General features: G+C 52.2%; 1 protein-coding gene across 1 annotated transcript; it reads right to left on the bottom strand.

Moving 5' to 3' along the window:
- Positions 1 to 1243: 1243 nt before the first annotated feature.
- Positions 1244 to 3021, bottom strand: PTF1A (pancreas associated transcription factor 1a). The gene is made up of 2 exons (XM_060192639.1): positions 2156 to 3021; positions 1244 to 1777 (listed from the first exon to the last, which is right to left on the bottom strand). The coding sequence occupies exons 1-2, from the start codon at positions 2892 to 2894 to the stop codon at positions 1575 to 1577; spliced, it is 942 nt and encodes a 313-aa protein (XP_060048622.1). The 5' UTR covers positions 2895 to 3021; the 3' UTR covers positions 1244 to 1574.
- Positions 3022 to 15999: the final 12978 nt, after the last annotated feature.

Raw genomic sequence — 15999 nt, 5'->3', positions numbered from 1 at the left:
GAGAGGCTCGGGAGAGGCTGCGGAGGTCGGCGGGGGCCGAGGACCACAGCCAGGGAGCCCCCGGGGAGCTCCGCGACCCAGAAGCCAGGCCTCACTGCGGGGTCGGCGGCCGCCTCGCTTTAATTGCTCTTGGACGACGTCCATGGCACCCGCGGCGCGCGGAGAACCCCTCGGCGGGTCTGAAACTGGGTTAAAGCAATTAGCATGCCGCCTACATATTGTCCCGTGGCCCGGCCCAGGCGCCCGGGGAGGTCGGACGGTATCTCCGCGGACCCGCGCCTCCTCCCGGCCTGACTGTGCGTCTGCTGAGCGCGGCCCCCCGCTGCAGACCTCCGTGCGCCCCGGCTCGGACAGGGCCGCGGGGTTCGCGCCGAGTGCTGGGAAAAACCCCCGCCCCCAGAACCCTGGCTGCCGGGATTTCCAACTGAGAGCCCTGTGGCCCCGCTTCTTCCCCTTCGCTAGGGGGCGGCCCTGGGCCATTGGCCTCCGCACCCCGCCTCCCCAGGGGCCTCCCCAGGGGCCTCCCCAGGAGGCCCATACTCTAAAGCCAGAGAGAGACGTTCCTACTAGAAATAGGAGAAAAGACTGGGGGAGCTGATGGACTCCTCCCCCCCCCCCCGGTTTAGCGCCCCAGGTTTTGCTGGACAGCCTCAGCACCTCTCCAGACCTCACCTCCTCTGAGGCGAGAGTTCAGGAGCTGCTAATTGTGATTACTACACACACACACACACACACACACACACACACACACCAACCTCCCCACTCCCCCACAACAGCAGTGGCGTCCAAGGGCCACAGCGCAGCCCCCAGAAGCCTCTCCCCGGGTTCAAAGGTAACCCTCTCCTCTGGACCAGAAACCTGCGCTCCAACCCACCGCATCACAAATGGAGCACTCGGCTTAGGCTGGGGCGGGTGGCCCTGGGTAAGTCGAGCGTCCTCTGAAGAAGGGGAAGAGTGAACACTCTAAACTGGTAGCCTCCTGGGGCGTCTGGGGTCTTTCTCTGACCCCACCATTCCGGACCATCTAACTAAAGGTTTTCTCTGGAGCTTTGGAGCTACTGGTTCGTTTGTTTTGTTTTGAGCAAAGTAAATTAACCCTTGTTTTTAAAAGCTATAGCTACACCAAACCCCCTGGCACAAGGTTCTATCCCTGGCACAAGCCAGAGTTCATCAGTGCTCAGGTTAAACGTGACAATAAATTTACAGCAATTTCCCATCAACTATAACGCAAGTAATTTACAGAAAAGGTGTAAAGAGCATTTATTAACACCGCTTAGAAATAGGCCATATCTGGCAATAAATTAACAAGTTTTCCGACCAGCATTCTTCCAACAATGCAGAGTTCCGCCAAAGGCGCTGGGCTAGAAGTATGGGCTATTGCATATTTTAAAAGAAAATCAGGATAAATTATATAAATTATATATTTAAAAGAGATAATCTATTCCATTAACTGAACACAAGAATAAATAGATAAATAAGTTGATTGCCATTACAAAAATGCGATTCTTAAATTACATTTACATCATAGATATTTACATGTACAATATGCACAGAGTAATCAGAGCATGGGTTTCTCAAGACACAAGCTCAAAGGGCGCTTCGTTTTCTATGTTGCTGAAGGCAGACTTGCTGTTGAGTTTCCTGGGGTCCTCTGGGGTCCACACTTTGGCTGTCCGGATAATGTTTTGTTCTTTGAGTTGTTTCTCATCAGTCCAAGAGAGAGAGTGTCCGGCCAGAGGCGGGAGACCATAGTCGGGGTCGCTGGGGGAGGGCGAGCCTGGGGAGGTGAGAAGAGAAAAGGCTGTGAAAGGTCCCCTCGATTCCCAGCGGAGACCCCTGGAAGCCCCTTCCTGAGGGCGCTGGTTAAAGCGGGCGCCTGAGGTTACAGTAAAGGCCCCTCTCCCTTTGCCCCACCCCCCTGCGGAGTCCGGGAGCTGCAAGTCGGCCTGGGGCGCGCAACCCCAGCTGCGCTGCTGCAAGTGGCGCCAAGAGCAGAGGTGCCAGGCGGACTGCGCAGTGGCGGTTGCTCTCGCCCAGGATGCCAGCACCCCGGGGTCGGTCTGTCCCTCCGTCAGTCTGTTGGCCAAAGGCTCCGCTCACCCACCCCCTCCAGCACCGCCCTCTCGCTCCCCACCCGGAGCACGGACGCACTTACGGGTGCCACGGTGGCAGATGATGACTTTCTGGGCCTGGCTACCCGGGCTGTCCCCGCCCAGGCGCCCGCCGCCCGCGCCCCCGCCGCCGCCCGCGCCCCCGCCGCGCAGAGGCAAGTCGGCCTGCACCAGCTCGCTGAGGAAGTTGATGTAGCCGATGGCCAGGCGCAGCGTGTCCACCTTGGAGAGGCGCTTCTCGTAGGGCAGCGTGGGGATGTGCGAGCGCAGCCCCTCGAAGGCGTCGTTGATGGACTGCATGCGCCGCCGCTCGCGCACGTTGGCCGCCTGGCGCAGCTGCTGCAGCTCCGCCTCCGAGCGCACCCGCCGCCGCCGCCGCGCCGCCGCCCCGCCCAGCCCGCGCAGCCGCGCCGCCCCGGCGCACGCGAAGGCGAGGCAGGCGGGCGGCGAGCCGGGCGAGTAGGGGAAGCCGCCGGAGGGCGCCCCCGGGTCGCAGCAGAACGCGCCGGCCGGCTCGCCCGGGGCCCCCGGGGGCGGTGCGGCCGCATGCGGGGGGACCGGGGCCGCGGGCGGCAGCAGCAGGCACGCCCCGTCGCGGTAGCAGTACTCGTGCAGCTGGTGGCTAAGGAACTCCACCTCTGCCTGCTCGTCGCCCAGCAGCTCATCGCCGTCCTCCAGAGGGTCCCGGGAAGACTGGTCGGTGAAGAAGTCCTCCTCGTCGAAGTACGGGGACGGGAAGGCGTCCAGGCCGCCGGGGAAGTGCTCAAGCAGCACGGCGTCCATGCTCTGCGCCTCGGCCTGTCGCGGCCCGAGGGCGCTGGTGGTGAGTGGGCGGCGTCGGCGGAGCCCCCTTCCGGACCGCCTCGCTCCCTCCCTCCCGGGGCCGGCGCTGCGTCCCGCCCCGGCCCGGCCGCCCTGGAGCGCTGCGCTGGGAGGGCTGCGGCAAGCGGCTGGGGCGCAGGGCCGGCACGCGAGGGCTCTTATACCTACATCCACGGGCGCGTGCCGAGGGCCCGCGGCGCCAGCCAATCACCGGAGCGCGGTGCCCAGGGGCAGGGGCGGCGCCCCTCACAGCTAGAGCTCGGGGCACAGCGGAGGGAGGCGGAGCCCGCCGTGCCCGCGCCCCGCCCCGCTCCCGGCGCGGGTACCTGCGGCGCCCGCACCTGCCCGCGCCATGGGCGGAGGGGCTCCTCCGTAGAGTCGTGGGGCGTTCCTGCAGTCCGGAAGCGGGCCGCCATCTGGGAGGGTCTCTCACCGGACCCGGGCCCGGTTCGCCCAGCCTCCCCCTGCTCCTTTGCGCACATCTCCCCCGAGCACGGGCGCTCCCCGGGGCTCTGGCAGAGACTGGCTGGAAGGCGACCCCGGGCCCTGGGGTGGCCCTGGCACCGCACCAGGCCTGGGGCGTGCGCTTGCTGGGTGAGCACGTCCCCCATTTCTTCTGCCCACTGGGGGAAGGGCGCGGGAGGGGTCCTCCTCAAAAGCAGCTCGGCGGGGCTGGCTTCTGCCCAGCAAGCCTAGAGCCCAGGATTCTGAGCCATGAAACCCGCACAAAGGGCAGGGGCGAGCCGTCTGCCCGGGGGCAGTGGGGTGGGGGGTTGGGTGAACGCAGAGAGCAGGTGCCCCAAAGCCGAGCTCCTCGCCTTCCTGGCTGGCCTCTGGGACCTCCCAGAGGACCTGCCTGGCCTTTCTCGACGTCTGAGCTCAGACCCTGCACGGTGTCACCCTTTGTACCGAGCTCTGTCCCCGTAGAAAAACAAAAGGAGAATTTGCCAGGCCGTTCGATGAAGCACCAGCCACGCTCTGGGCTGGAGAGCGGGGAGCATGGGGGTCAGCACCCGCGCTTCCCGACCCCGAGGCTCCTGGGCCAAGTCTGACTCCATCCACTTGCTAGGTCTGGCATCTTACAGCAACCATCTGAGCGCATCTGCCTGTGCGTTTCTGACAGAGCGCTGTGTTTCATTGAATTCAGAAACCAAAGGTTCAGGGTGATCTCTCAGGACCCCACACGGCTCGGACCCCAGCCCCGCATCCACGTGTGGACAGTTCCTGCACTGGTCTCTTAGGCCTCCTTTAGGGTGGGTTCTTCTGAGCTCTGAGGCACAGGAGCTGTGGCTGAAGGGGAAGTGTCAAGACCAGAGCTGTGGCCAGCTGGTGATGTGCCCCCAACTCTCCTTACCTGAAAAAGCCCCTCACTTGGTTGGGACTGAGACCCCTCCAGAGGGAACCCCACATATACTCACACACACAGATGCCCCATCCTGAAAAGTGTGCTGTGAGGAGATGCTGGGTTCCTGCTGCCAGTTCCCCTCCAGGGGGCTGAGAGGGCTTTTTCTGAGAGCTGGGAGGTTGGTGCCCTTGTGGAGTGTGGGGGTGCCACAGGGGTGGTGCTGAAGGGTCGCTGAGAGCAGATGTAGGGACATCTTGTTCCTCCAGTGTCCTTCAACTAGCCAGCTTCCACTGGAAACCATCCTTGAGCATCTAGTGAGCTGTGGAAAGTCCTCTGGTGGCGTTGAGTGGGTAGGCAGCTCAGGGCTGGAGGAGACTGGAGTGGGAGAGAAAGAGACAGAAGACACCCTCCTGCTGCTCAGCCCTTCCCTCCCCAACCCTTCCCTGTATAGACTGTCCCACAGGGAGTGGAGGTTGGACCTTGCTGTGGAGGCAGATCCAGGGATACTGAGGAGGGTGCCTGGACGGACACACACACACACACACACACACACACACACACACACACTACTTAAGTAAGACATGATTGTTCTTTTCTCTACTGAATGGAAGAAAGACTTCTCTGCTAATAAAGGCCATTTTCTCTGGGTCACTGGAGGTCAGCCAGTGTGGAAGGCTCTGCCTCTGGAAGCAACAGGTTGAGTGAGGAACTGGCTGCCAGGGAGCCTCTTCCTCCTCCAGGCTCAGGCCCCAGCTACTTCCAGCTGCATCCTCACCAGTCCCTTGGTCCTGGGACTGGGGGAGGGGGCACACAGGTTGGGGGTGGTGGCACATAGAGAAGAGACATAGTCCACAGGGGCAGGGCTGGTCCTAGAGCCACCAGCCTCTCATGACTGCCCTCTGGAAAGACTATGTTAGAGGTCACACAGCATCACCCTGTGCTAAGGGAGGGTTTCTGAGGGGAGAGCTTTCCAGCATCACTCAAAGCTTGTGAGTCTAAATGTGGGATTGTGGGGCTTCACCTGACCCCAAAAGCCACACACACTTCTGCTGAAATGGGATGAGTGTCCCCTCTCCCTCACCCCTGTGTGTGTGTGTGTGTATGTGTTGTTGTTGTTGTTGTTGTATAGAGACAGGAGAAACACCTGTGGCATTGCTTCAACATTTGCAAAGCTTCCCCCTTACAGGTGGGGAACCAGAGGCTTGAACCTGGGTCCTTCCACATTGTAATAAGTGTGCTTAATAAGTGTGCCACCACCCAGCTCCAGAAGGCCCACTCTTATGATGGGACACTGGGACACTCTCACCCTGGCCTAGATGATGTGGTGCTCCTGGATCCAGCTTCTGGGACCTTCCTGAGCCAGCTCTGTCTTCCTCTTGGACCTGTTCCTTCATCCTCACTTTAGTTCTTTCATTGCTTCAGTTTACCACAACTGTCTGCCTCTTCCTATTGTCTGCTCTGCAACTCTGAGCTCCTTGATTTGGTGTGAAGACCTGAGACTCATTCTCTGAAAATAGGTAGAAGCAGAGCCAGGTGGTGGTGCACCTAGTTAAGTACTCACATTACAGTGCCCAAGAACCCAGGTTCAAGTCCCTAGTCCACACCTGCAGGAGGAAAAAGAGTGGTGAAGCAGGGCTGCAGGTGTTTCTCTGTCTCTCTCCCTCTCTATCTCCCCTTCCCCTCTCAATTGCTGTCTGTATCTATCCAATAATAAGTAAATAGAATATATATATATATATATATATATATATATATATATATATATGACTTTAAAACAAAAAAGAAGGAACAGTGCTGTTTCTAGAAAAGATGGAAATGAATGTTTTGGAAAACTTTCAGACATGGTTATCATCTACCCTCAACCCTACAGCTCAAGGGTAGCTTCCTTACTTCTTCAATTCATGAAAAATAGTGTTCAGCTTTAAATTCAAGGTTGTGTGAAGGGGTCAGAGTTTAACACCTGCTCTGGCTGGTTCCAAATCATATATGTTACTCAACTTCTCTGTGTCCCTCCACTGTTGGTCACACTTAATGTAGCTACTTTATTTATTTTACCAGAACACTGCTCAGCTCTGGCTTATATTAGTCCTGGGGATTGAACCTGGGCCCTTGGAGCCTCAGGCAAAAACATCTTTTGCATTATCATTATATTGTCTCCCCAGCCTTAATGTAGCTACTTTAATATGATTTTCTTTTCTTTCTTTCCCCCCTCAACCCCCCAAGCAATGGAAACTTCCACATGCCTGATAGCAGCCTTTCCAGGTCAGTTTCTTCATTTTAGTTTTAATGCCATAGGCTCCCCTGTGGTGATGGGGGCCATAAACCCTGGGCCTCACACTCAGTAAAACTCGTGCTACTTGGCCAGCTGTCTCCTGCCCCTTTAACATGATGTGTACATGGGTTTGCTCCTGACACAGCATGGTAAGAGAAACTGGAGTAACTTTTTATTATTTGTAAGTGGAAGCAGGAAGCCTGACTCTCCTGGAGTGGCCCAGCTGTAGAGTTACAAGAAGTGACTTTCTAGCTCTAGATGGTAAGGATGTCAGAATGTTTCCCATTAGACTCTCTTGTTCCAAAGCTACTCAACCTCAAATAATAATAATAATAATAACAGTAATAGTAATAATAATAAATAAGGTCATGTTCTGTTTGGGGATGAGGTGAGAGCAGAGAATTCATGGCTTCTGGACACACAAAGAAAACCTCAGGGTCAATCCCCTTTTCTGCTTTTAAATTTCTTGCTGTTAAGCATTAGTCTTTTATGGGAGGAACAACTAAATACTGATACAATTTTCCAAATAAGAGTTTTCTGACATGTCCAGTTTTACTTGGTGACTAGCCAAGACTCTGGGCTTTGTCCTTTAATCTCCTATTCTAAAAGGAGTTTGAATTTCACTCATGTAAACAGCACTTCTTCCTACTAGCTTCGGCATCCTGGCCTCTATGAAGAGCACCAGAAAAAAACAAGTTTAATGGACATAGGAACTTTGAACTAAGTTCACTCCTTTTGCTTCTGTTTTGTTTTAATTGAGAGAGAGAAGGAGGAGGAGGAGGAGGAAGAGGAGGAAAGAGGCCACAGCACCAAAACTTCCTTCAAGGTGGTGCGGACAGGGCTTGAGCTTGATGCACATGGCAAAGCAGCACACTATCCCAGTGAGCTATTCTGCTGGCCCCTTTTTGCATCTTTTCAAAGTTGTTATCATTTTCTGGCTTCATGTACAATCCTCATGGCTTTAAGTAAACTGTGGTATATCCACATAAGATACCATTTAGCAGCCCTAAAACAGAAGAAGAAAAGAGAGAGAGAGAGAGAGAGAGAGAGAGAGAGAACAAAGAGAGTTGTGAAGTCACCAGCTGCACATCATTTAAGTAAAAGAAGCAAGAATGCTAGTGTGGGGACCAGGCGATGTTCACTCAGTGGAGTGCTGGTCTTACTCTGTGTGAGAGGCCCAGCACCACATGGGAACACTGCAGGCAGCACCAGAGGCACTTCAAGGATGGTAGAGCAATACTGTGCTGTCTCTCTTTTCATTATATCTAAAAAAGAATGAAAAATTTGAACCAGAGAGACTGCTTAGCAATATGGAACATGCTCAAGGCCCTGGGTTCCTTCCCCAGCACAGCATGTAAAATCGATGGCAACAAGAATCATCCCTGAAACACTTGCATTTGAAGGGAGAGGACAGTGAATGCATGTGAGCTCCTTTGTCTGGGCAGGCATTAAATCTCTGGATGGAGTCCTAAGGAAACGATGTTATTCCTTGCTTAAGACACAATTCCAAGGCACAGTGCTAGGGAAATGTAGTATAAATCAGTTCTGCGCCTCTCACAACACTGTGTGCTCAGCATGAGGTCTGATTGTTCTCCTGGCATGCCAGGCAACAATTTTGATTCCCCTGGGATTTTTTTTTTCCCTCCAAGAATAGGTAGGCTTTTTACTCATACCAGTGGTTCTGAAGTTGCTGGGTGTCACAGGGCTATTCTTCCTTTCTTTCTCTCTCCCGTCCTTCCTTTCTTTTTCATTTTTTATGTATGATTAATAGTAGGTTACAAGATTGTAAGATTACAGTGTAAAGTTTCATACCACATCCACCACCGAAATTCCATGTGCCTACCCTCCCACGTCCCAAAGCTATTACTATTCCTTTTTTTTTTAAAAAAAAAAAAAAAGGATTTTATTTATTAATGAGAAAGATAGGAGGGAGGGAGGGAGAGAGAGAGAGAGAGCAGAGAGAGAGAGAAAACCAGACATTACTCTGGTACATGTGCTGCTGGGGATCAAACTTAGGACCCCCATGATTGAGATTCTAATGCTTTATCCACTGTGCCACTTCCCAGGCTATGCTTAAAGCCTGTCTAAAACAAGACTTCCTGGAGTCAGGCAGTAGCACAGTGGATTAAGAGCATGTGGCACAAAGCACAAGGACCGGCTTAAAGATCCTGATTCAAGCCCCCAGCTCCCCACCTGCAGGGGGCGGGATCACTTCACAGTTAGTGAAGCAGGTCTGCAGGTGTCTATCTTTCTCTCCCCTTCTCTGTCTTCCCCTCCTCTCTCCATTTCTCTCTGTCCTATCCAACAATGACAACATCAATAACTACAACAATGAAAAAAAAAAAAAGGGCAACAAAGGGGGATAAATAAATAAATATTTAAAAATTAAAAAAAAAAAAAAAGACTTCCACCACTAAGTTAACCTGCCTGGAGAAACCCATGTCAGGCTTTACCTAGTGTGAACCAAGAAACATCAATTATTGGGTTTAGGAGATGATTCAGAGCGCATGCCTTACCATGCACAAGGCCCTGGGTTCGAGCCCCAGCACCATATGTGAACACCATCCTTCCTCTTTTGCTTTTTCTCTTTTTCTAAAGGAAAGGGTGGGGAGGGAAAGGAAGAAACACTGGTTATTTGGAAAAATTGCCTAAAAATCTGGGATATATCAGGTTGTCGGAAAAGTCATGACACATTTTTCCATAGAAAATATCCGTCGTGGCTTTCCCAGCAAGCCAGTAGTTTTCACGTCCATGTATGCTCTCCAAGAAGTTAGCAGCCTGCAAGCGCCCAGCAGGCATTCCCACCTCTCAGATTAGACCCCAGTCGAGGCTGGTTCTCTTTGTCAGAGTTTGCACATCATTTCCCGCTGTGGTCCCCAGGCTCCCAGCCTGAGAGGACTGGGGACACATGTCTGTATTCTGGGCTCCCCAAACCTGGCCCCACCACAGACCAGCTCTTGGGGTCAGTCTCCTACTTAACATGGGCCTTGATTTCTGCACCAGCCAGAGAGACAAACCACCAGGTAGGGCATGTGCAGAGCCCAGGCTTGACCCCCAGCTGTTCAAACGATACTGTGCCTCATTTCTGCCCAGGCAAGGAGGAACCACGTTACTCTGCCACATGTCTGGGCATGTGAGTAGTACCAGGCACTTAGTAGCATTTGCTCAGTTAATTTTCCAGCAGGAGTAGGTGTTTTGTAGATGTTGGTAGGATAGATGAGAAAGATGTGTGTGTGTGTTTGTGTGTGTGTGTGTGTGTGTGTGTCTCAGGTCTGTTAGTCAGGAGGCAGAGGAGGCATCTTTGCCCTTGGCATTTTCCAGCCCAACTGATGTTTTTTTTTTTTTCATTATTTTTTTTCTTTGCCTCCAGGGTTATTGCTGGGGCTCGATGCCAGCACTATGAATCCACTGTTCCTGGAGGCTATTTTTCCCATTTGGTTGCCCTTGTTGTGCTTGTTGTAGTTGTTATTGTTGTCATCCAACTGATATTTTCAACATTAGTGGACACATGCAACCAGCTCTGTCTGTGAGTGCTGGACTGACTGGCCATTGATGTTGGGGAATGCAGTGCCCTCCAGCTGTTCTCACAGGAAACATCAGCCCTGGCCTTGAGCCTTTTAGAGGGCATGGGGTGGTAGCTAGGAACAGGTGCACTTACATAGAGAGAAACCCTTGAAGGCAAGGCCACAGCACACACCCAGGGTGTTCACACAGGCCAGTCTACCTCTGAGAAGTATACTGATTGGTCTCACACCAAGCCCCAAGCTTCCTTCAGTGCTGTAGGGACTGGGCTCAAACATGGGTCATGCACCTGGCAAAGCAGCCCACTTTTCTTTTTCCTCCAGGGTTATTGCTGGGCTCGGTGCCTGCATCATGAATCCACCGCTCCTGGAGGCCATTTTTTTCCTCCTTTTGTTGCCCTTGTTGTTGTAGCCTCATTGTGGTTATTATTGTTGCCATTGTTGATGTTGTTCGTTGTTGGATAGGATAAAGAGAAATGGAGAGAGGAGGGGAAGACAGAGAGGGGGAGAGAAAGATAGACACCGGCAGGCAGACCTGCTTCACCGCCTGTGAAGTGACTCCCCTGTGGGAGCTCAAACCGGGATCCTTACGCTGTTCCTTGCGCCTTGCGCCACATGCGCTTAACCCACTGTGCCACCGCCCAACCCCTGCAGCCCACTTTCTAAGTGAGCTATTTCACTATCCCCCTGGCCCTGCTTTTGAACTTGGAACTGGAATCTAGGTTTACATTTGTGTTTGAGAATGTGGGTGGTGCCAGTCTATTTTAAAACTTGTTTCAGGCAAGAAAATAGATATCATGCTTATTCCTGGAAAAGAACACATAGTCAGGTATACAGTTAGACAGACAAACCCCTGTCTACAGGGCTACTCATTGGAAAGAGGATGTGACTGTGTCCATGTGCCGCACAGGGGACTGAGGGCATGTCTACATTCAATGGAAAGGTATTTGGAATTTATCCACTACAGACTTTTGTGATCATTTTTGACAAGTCAAGGCCTCCTGCAGGTGCTGACTTCACACCACTCTTGGCTACTTTTTCATTCAGAGAGACGGAGATGAAGGGAGAGACACCACAGACACAGCAGAAAGCTGCCTTGGTGTCACATCACTGCTGTGTTATGCTGGAATGTGAACCTGGGTCTTTTCCCAGGAACTATTTACCCATCCCTAGATTTTTAATTTGTTTGATTTTGTAGTTTTATGAAAGCAATACACATTAAAAGCTTGTTTTTCAGGACTGGGGTACCATTTTTCAGGAGAGCACTGCCTTTATTGTGCATAAGGTCCTGGGTTCGAACCACAGGATGATGCCAAGGGAAGGTTGCTGGGTGATGAACTGGTGCTGTGGTGTCTCAGTGCCTTTCTGCCTCTTCCTCTCTCCTTTCTCTATACAAGAAGGAATGAAAACACTGGCCCAGGAAGACCACTCAGTGGTGGTCCCACCCACTTGGAGGTCTTGGGTTCACTCCCCGGCATCACATAAAGAAAGGTTTTTATCAATAACTGTACTCCAAACCATTACTCTCCCCTAATTAGAATAGCTTATATTTCAGGCTGGAGAGACAACATGATGGGTCTGCAAATTACTTTCATACCTGATGCTTTGAGTTCCCAGATCCAGTCCCAGCACCACCATAAGCAAGAGCGGAACAGTCCTCTGGTTAGAAAAGTTTTTATTTTATTTTTATTTGTTTATGTATTTAAGATTTTTCTTTTATCTTTCTTTTCAAATCTTTTCTTTCTTTATTATTAGATAGGGATAGAGAAATTGAGAGGGGAGGAGGGGATAAAGAGGGAAAGAGAAAGAGACACCTGCAGCCCTGTTTCACTACTTGTGAAGATTTCCCCCGCCAGATAGGGGCCAGGGGCCTGAACCTGGGTCCTTGCAGACTATAGTATGTGTACCCTACTGCTGAGCTATTTCCCAGCCACAATGACCATGTGCATTTTAAAGTTTTTAATCACTTTAAAATAAAATTTGTATTATCTGCCATTGGTTTAATATACTATATACATTTCAATAGACCAACAACATACCTCAGTGCATTCTTAAACATGTACAAGAAAATCATTAAATAGGTGAGCAAAATACAATAAAAAAAATTAACAATTTTTTTTTCTGTCACCCAGTGGAACATCTAGATAAAAGAAAAAAAATGGCCACCAGAAGTAGTGGAATCATCATGCGGGGACCAATCCCCATGGTGGTAAATGAAAAGCCAGAGCACACTGGACTGGGGAGGCAGCTGGGAGATAGCAACACGTCCTTGACCCTGAGTTCATTTCCTTGTGCTGCATGAAATGAATAAAATAAAATGATGGGAGGAGGAGGCATGGGGCTGGTACAACAGTAGAGTACATGCTTAAGGCCTGGGTTTGATCGCTGGCATAGAATATGACTGAGCTTACAGTGTCATTGGCCTTAAGAGGTTCCTAGTTCTTAGGGGGTGATTGTTCTCTGCCCAGGCCAATTAGAGCAGTGAAGAAAAGAGCATGCATAAGGATGGCATCACACTTTCTGGGTTTTCCAGAGAAGTTCACCTAGGGAGCTTCTACTGTGTCCATGTTACCAGGAGCTGGCAGGACAAGCCATCAGCCCAGCAGCCTCTTCATCCAGGCTGAGGGTGGGCCCAGGCCTCCCTGCCCCTGAGGGATGAGTGGTGGGCACTTGACTTACTCAGGCTGATGAAAGACACAAGGAACTGGACTGTCCCTGTGGGAGGGAGTTTTGATTACTTTGCTTCTCCCTTCTGTCCTGATTGTGGGAACACTTCTGGAGGCAGGACACCTGCCAGCCTGAGACCTGGAGTGACTATGAGGGACAAGTCCCCCTGTAAGGCCTCATGGATAGGGACCTTGTTTAATCACTGAGACTGGGGGTTGCACTGCAGAATAACTAGCCATTTGACATCCTCCTTTTGTGTTCATATTCTTCACCATTTGTTAGTGTGCGTATGCTCAGTAACTGTGGATTAGCCTGAAGCCTTTCAGATTCAAGTCATGGAAACTAACCTGAGCTAACTTAAATGTTAAAAGAAACCATTAATACCCCCCAATAAAGAAGAAGAAAAAGAAGTTGAGAAATAAGAACAGAAGGAAAAACCCAAAGCAGAACTTGGACTGGAGTTGCTATATTACACCAAAGTAAAAGACTCTGGGGTGTGGGAAGAGGGTTCAGGTCCTGGAACATGATGGCAGAAGACCTAGTGGAGGTTGAATTGTCATGTAGAAAACTGAGAAATGTCACATAGATACAAGCTACTGTAGTTTCCTGTCGACTGTAAACCATTAATCCCCCAATAAAGAAAAAATGAATGTTAAAAGGAAGCCATGACTGGAGTATAAGAGGTGTCTTACTGATGTCTCAGAAAAAGCAAACCCTCTCCACTCTCCATCCCTACATCCTCTGCTCCTCTGGAAAGGATGCTTAGTGTGGGTCAATGCAAAGCAAGGTTATAAGGGTAGAGGTGGCATGTACTCCTGTAGCAGGAGTACACTTGACAGTTTATGAAGAGCTGCCCTGGGTGGATACAGTACAGATTAGGGAGATACTGTGAAGAGAGATTTCTAGGACTGTGTTTGACTGGATGTGGGATTTAAGAAATGATTCCAAGGATTCTGCTCCTGGTATGGTAGCTGGGTGAGTAGTGGTGGATCTGTTTCCTGCAATTTTAAGCAAGTTAAGGCCTAGACATTGTCTTTCAACTTTCAGACATAGAGATTACTAGAAAACATGTCTATAGAGAGTTTTCTTGTGAGCATGTGGGTCCGGAAGCAGTGTGGGGAGGACTCAATATAAGCAAGGAACTAGAGACAATCATTTTGGGCCATTTATTCATGAAATCTAATTATGAACGCGATGTGAAATGCTCCCCTCCCTTAAAGATGGATAAGACTTTCTTGGAAACTTTAAGGGGCCAGGCAGTGATGCACCTGGTTAAGTGCACATTACAGTGCATGAGGACCCAAGTTCAAGCCCCTGGTCCCCACCTGCAGTGGTGAAGCAGTGCTGCAGGTGTCTCTATGTTTCTCTCCATTTTTTCTCTCCCCTCCCCCTCATGATTTCTCTCTGTCTCTATTCAATAATAAGTAAATAAATATATTAAAAGGAAGAAAACTAAAAAAAAAAAACAAGAAAACTTATAGAGAACACATTCTTATCTATTTTCCCCTTAGTCTCTTCTCATATTCACCTTCATCCTCTCCACCATTCTACCACTTTAAGAAAAGCTTTTTAGGCACAGGGTGGGGGTGGGGGTACAAATAGCATAATGGTTATGCAAACAGACTCATGCATGTGGCTCTGATGTCCCAGGTTCAACCCTTCCCCCAGCCACCATCATAAGCCAGAGGTAAGCACTGCTCTCAAAACCTTTCCATTTCACTCAGTGAAAAAATAATTCTAGTCAGAGGTGGCACATGTAAAATTAATGGTGGTGGTGCACATGGAAAATGGGGAAAATGGAAGCCAGGCAGACACCCCTGGGAGGACCCTGAAGTTTCCTTCAGAAACACTGAACATTTGTCTCCTCATTCTCTCTCTCTCTTTCTCTCTCTCCCTCTCTCTGGTCTGGGAAATCACTAAATACTGAAGGTTCTTTAGGCATTGCCATAATAGCACGGGCACCTGACCTGCCTGTATGTTTTCTTTTCTGACCTCCTGGCCCTGTGAGCCCTAGGGAGTGCACTCTGTCAGCAGGTCCCCTCTAGGGAGAATCTGGGTGGGGAGGGGGAGATCTTTGCTTTTGAGGTCAAGTTGAAAGCAACTTGGTTTCTAGGTGTCCAGGCCTTGGGGAGGGGCACGGGGGGGCACAGGAATGACCCCCTGGGGTACTGGGGCCTTCTTCAGCTTCTTGGTGAAGAGGGGCTGGCCCCGGGAAGAGGCTCCTGCAGGTACACCAAGGCCCGTCAGGGTTCAGGAAGCAGGATGAGCAGGGGCCGGATCGCAAGGACAGGTGTGTGTGGGGGGGTGGAGTCAAGCACCCCAGCCATGTGTGGGCACAGCCGCAGCCTCCCCAGGAAGTTCTTGTGCCCAGCGACCACCCTCTGCCCTGAGTCTTGGCCCCGAGTCAAAGGAAGGCCAGGGACAAAGTCCTGCGCCCCGCCCGGCCGCCCTCCCGGCCAGGACTTGGATCTGCGCTCGGGGCTGGCAGCAGAGGGCCGGCTAGGAGCGCGGCCCCCTCCCGGGGCGTCTGTATAGCTGGCACCTGCAGCACGGGCGGCCGCCGGGTTCGCCGACACAAGGCGCTGGTACCTGAGCCCTTGACTGGTAATGCACCGTAAACAACTCCTTTCAAGCCCTTTCAGAGCGGGGGCCTGGGGGGTCGCCTGTCTGCAAACCCTCCTTTTGCGCCGCGCCCCCGGCCTCGGGCTCCAGGCCTCCAGCGCGCCCGCCGCCGTGGGAATCCCAACACTTGTGCTCTGCCTGGCCGGCGGGGCGGGAGCCGGGGGGCCGGGGGCGGGGGCGGAGGAGAGCGACCACCCGGCCTCCCCCCTTCACCCCGCCACGCTCGTTCACGGGGCGCAGCGAGTGGAACGAATGGGTGCCAGCCGCTCCTGTTATCAAAGGCCAAGGAGAGGGGAGGGTTCCCCATCCGGGCGGACAGCACCCCAAAGGTACAATACGGGCGTCTGGTCTGTCTCCCGGGGGCGCAGCCCCAACTGGGGGTGCGCTGCCCTCCCGGGGACCTGAGGCTTTGGAGAGCTAGTGGTTCGCGCAGCACGGGTGGCTCCGTGACACCGCCACCCTCAGGTGGCAGGTGCCCTGTCGCCGAGGAAGTGTCAGGGAGCACTTTTGGGGGGGGCGAACCAGCCACCCGGTGTCCACGCTTGGCGCCCCCACCTTGACGCAAGTGCGAAGGGGTATGGGGTTACTCTTATTTCTCCAAAAAGCAGAGAAGGAGTAGTGACACCTAACAGAGTTAAC

Source organism: Erinaceus europaeus, chromosome 6 (assembly GCF_950295315.1).
Source record: "Erinaceus europaeus chromosome 6, mEriEur2.1, whole genome shotgun sequence".
In the NCBI taxonomy this organism is placed as follows: Eukaryota; Metazoa; Chordata; class Mammalia; order Eulipotyphla; family Erinaceidae; genus Erinaceus; species Erinaceus europaeus.
The sequence above is the reverse complement of the archived record's forward strand: the minus strand, read 5'-3'. Positions and strand labels throughout refer to the sequence as shown.